We start from the raw sequence: 3745 nt of genomic DNA, 5'->3' as shown, positions 1-3745 counted from the left end.
GGTCTGCCACAGAGTGTCTGTCCTGTTACTATCAACATTTGAAGACATTGAATTTTGATTTTCCCTTGATTTGGATGAGGAGCCACTTCTGGGAAAAGACCGTCAGTTTTTTTATTATCATTAAAAAAGTTATCCATAGCTTTATGTATGAATAGAGTTAAACATGAGTCATTGCCATTCAAAAATATGGAACCGTTACATCAACGATCCCCTAGAGCCGGTTCTACATATATGAAAAAAGATAAATACAGATATACAACTGAAAACGTATAATAAGTCATTGCCACAATGAATCATTGAACGACAATGACTCATCTTGCCACAATGAGTCATTGTCGTTCAAGTTAGGGAAGGCGATTGTATTCATCCTAGCTAGCGTCTCTTTTAATTCGTTTTAACTAATAAAAATAAAATAAATCATGAATCACTACTAATTCTTGTAATAATGACTCACATATAAAAAGAAAGTACTAAAATTCAAATCCTAAATTGATAGTACTTCATGCGCTAATCACAACTATTATAAAGAGACTAGTAATTATTCTTCCAAGTTTATATGACAAGATAACTTAGTAACGGAAGTTATAATTCCAGCAAGTTTGGTCCTGCCACAGAGTTTGTGTCCTGTTACTGTCAACATTTGAAGACATTGAAATTGGTTTTCCCTTGACATGGCTGCTTCATAAATAATACACAGAAATGTTCAACAAGGATCTCGTAATGCAGAATTTGCCCGGCGTGACAACGAAACTACACTTTTCTTCCTCTTTTTCTTTTAGTTTCTTCGCTTTTGACCCAACACGGAGAGGACATAAGACCGTCAAAAGGAAATGGTGGGTTAGCTGATTTTGTTTGCAGTGCCTAGTGAGCAGTGAGTATGACAAGAAACAGATCAAGCAGTCACTGCTTGCTGCTATCCCAAATCACAAGTTTCTTCTTCTCCTCCTTCTCCTCATCAGTACACTCTTCATCTTGAGTCACACAATTTCCAACCAAGCCGAACCACTACACTGCATCTCACTTAACGTACGTACCTTCCCCTTTGTGCCTCTGTTTCTGGATCTCTTCAAATAAAGTAAAGTGATGATGCTTGACCAGGGCTTTGACTGTCGAACCACGTTAATTAAAGAGAACACACACATCTTGTCTCTTTAGGCATTTACTCCAATTCATGTATAATAAAGAATCGCTTTAACACATCGACAGAATCAGTGGAGCAGAACTGCAGTCTGTAGACCAGCCAAAGTGGACCTCCTCCTGTCGGAAGAGAAGAGAAGAGTAGAGATTGATAAAGCAGGAAGTAGTGGCAGTGTGGCTCCGTTTCAGCTCTGCAGGAAGAGAGGAGAATGGGTGGAGGATCGTCTACGTTGAGGCGAATTTCTTGCGCTTCCTTCTGCAACGTCAACGACGACCAGCTTCTCTTCAAAACTGTAAGCTGCTGCTTCTTCTTCCTTCCTTACTGTAATTCTTATCTCTGTTTGTGTTTCATAATGGACTTCAGATATCAAGTTCTACTACCAAAAACAAAGATGATAAAGTGAAAGTGGAGGTAGCAGAGCCAAAAGAAGTTGCAGCGAAGGTAATTCGATCGCACTTTGCTTTTTTTGGTTTCAGGCTTTTGGATTAAAGAAGTGTTTTTGAATATTGCAGAATTTTTGTGCGATATGTTTGGAGTTTCTCGCCGGAGCCGGAGGAGGTGACGGCGAGGGTAGCGGCCAGGCGATCTTTACCGGGCAGTGTGGTCATGCTTTCCACTTCCCCTGTATCGCTTCCAATGTCCGCCACGGCAGCGTCACCTGCCCCATCTGCCGTGCCCACTGGTCGCAGCTCCCTCGCGAGTCCTGCGCTGCCACCGCCGACCCCGTCCTTCGCATCCTCGACCACTCCATCGCCTCCTCGCGCGTGAATCGCCTCTCTTTTCTCCGTTCCACCCGATATGACGACGATGACCCCGTCGACCTCCGCGCCGCCGACCGCACTCGCCTCCACTTCGGGCTTGTCGTCTCGCCGTGCTTTTCTTCTCTTTCTCCTCCTCTAATGCCGCTGCCGGCATTGCAGCACCACTGCTGCCGTAGGGAGGCACGGCGTAGCGCGTCGCCGCTGCTCGCGGGGAGCAGGAGGACCGCCGCCTATCTCTCCGTGAAGCTTGCGCCTCAGCCGCCGATCGACCTCGTCCTGGTGGCGAGCCCCAACGGCCCGCACTTGAGGCTGCTCAGGCAGGCCATGGCGCTGGTGGTGTTCTGGACGCGGCCGGCGGATCGCCTGGCGATCGTCACCCACTCGACCGCCGCCACGCGCGCCCTACCGCTGCGCCGCATGACGGCGCAGGGGAAGGGGGCGGCGCTGGCGGCGATCGACCGCCTCTTCTACCTGGGCGAGGCCGAGCCCGCCGAGGGCCTGCTCAAGGCGGCGAAGATACTGGAGGAAAGGCGGCACCGCAACCCGCTGTCCTGCATTCTCCACCTCTCCGACCACCCAACGCGGAGCTACGTATGCAGGGACCTGTCGCAGGCGCCCATCCCGGTGTACAGATTCCACGTCGGGTTCGGCTTCGGGTTCCGATCCGGGTTCGTGATGCACGAGCTGGAGGAGCTGCTGGGTCGATTGGTCGGAGGCGCGGTGATGGATGCGCAGGTGAGGGTCGGCGAGGGGGTGGTGCGGTTGGGCGACATGAGAGGCGGAGAGGAGAGGAGGATCCCCCTGGATTGGGTGGCGGACTGCGGGTTCACCACCGTCGGGTACAGCTACGTGGAAGCATTGGGGGTTGATCAGGCGGTTAGAACAGGGGAGGTGGTTGTGGTGGCGGCGGCGGCGGCGGAGATAGGGGAGAAGACTAGAAGAAGAGAAGATAACGACGGTGAACGGGCCGTGATCGGAGGAGGAGGAGGAAGAGGAAGTGGCTGCGGCGAGGGTTGGGATTACTTCGACCCTCTCATGGCCCGGCGATGGGCCAAGCACTTGCATGGGCACAAGCTCTGAATCGATCGACATTGTTCTTCATTTTGATCTTTAATTGAGTCTAAATTGGCACTTTAACTTGTTATTGATCTGTGTATCTATCTGTCTTTGGCCACAAATGAATCCAACAGACTAGTCGAGCTTGAATGGATCGAACCAGTTAAGTGAGTTGAATGGACTAACCTAATCGAGTTGGGCAGACTCGCAATGGCAGAGCCTAGAAATTATAATCCATCGAAAATTTGAGGATGTTCCCTCCTGGGCTAACTCAAGAACCGTGGGAAGAAGGTCTCTCACATGTTCGTCCTTTTTCCCATTCCTATATGAAATCGCTTCTAGATGAGTCATCGGCGAATTGCTGAGAAATTCCATAAGATTTCTTTAAAACTCTAAGGTTGGATTTAACATGATCACTTCGATACTCAAGTAAAAAGGTGAATACGTTCATCTCCAGTGTCTCCATCAATTCGTCTCAGGATCAATACGGAAAAGATAAATCACGGATTATTAGTAGCTTTTAGAATAGTAACTAGCACATAAAAGACCACTTCGATAGTCAAGTTAACATAAGGAGTGGAGAAGGAGAAAAGCAGTAAAAGAGAAGAGTTCAGATGTATTTGTGCACGTACCTACGTCAACTAGGGCGGACTTCCTTTTATATCTTTCTCACGTTTGCGTCATGAGCGGCCACATAGACTCCCACTCCGCAACCCATGTCCCTTATGTATCCACGTTCACCCCATATCACGCCATGCGCCCATGTTTTCCCCTCACCTCTAGAAAGACT

At 48.8% G+C, this 3745-nt stretch overlaps 1 protein-coding gene across 1 annotated transcript; it reads left to right on the top strand.

The window, feature by feature from the left end:
- The first annotated feature begins 1180 nt into the window (after window positions 1-1180).
- On the top strand, window positions 1181-3105 carry LOC122032214 (E3 ubiquitin-protein ligase WAV3-like). The gene is made up of 3 exons (XM_042591481.1): window positions 1181-1430; window positions 1502-1579; window positions 1651-3105. The coding sequence occupies exons 1-3, from the start codon at window positions 1347-1349 to the stop codon at window positions 2977-2979; spliced, it is 1491 nt and encodes a 496-aa protein (XP_042447415.1). The 5' UTR covers window positions 1181-1346; the 3' UTR covers window positions 2980-3105.
- Window positions 3106-3745: the final 640 nt, after the last annotated feature.

This window comes from Zingiber officinale, chromosome 11A (genome assembly GCF_018446385.1).
Source record: "Zingiber officinale cultivar Zhangliang chromosome 11A, Zo_v1.1, whole genome shotgun sequence".
Taxonomy (NCBI): Eukaryota; Viridiplantae; Streptophyta; class Magnoliopsida; order Zingiberales; family Zingiberaceae; genus Zingiber; species Zingiber officinale.
The sequence above is the reverse complement of the archived record's forward strand: the minus strand, read 5'-3'. Positions and strand labels throughout refer to the sequence as shown.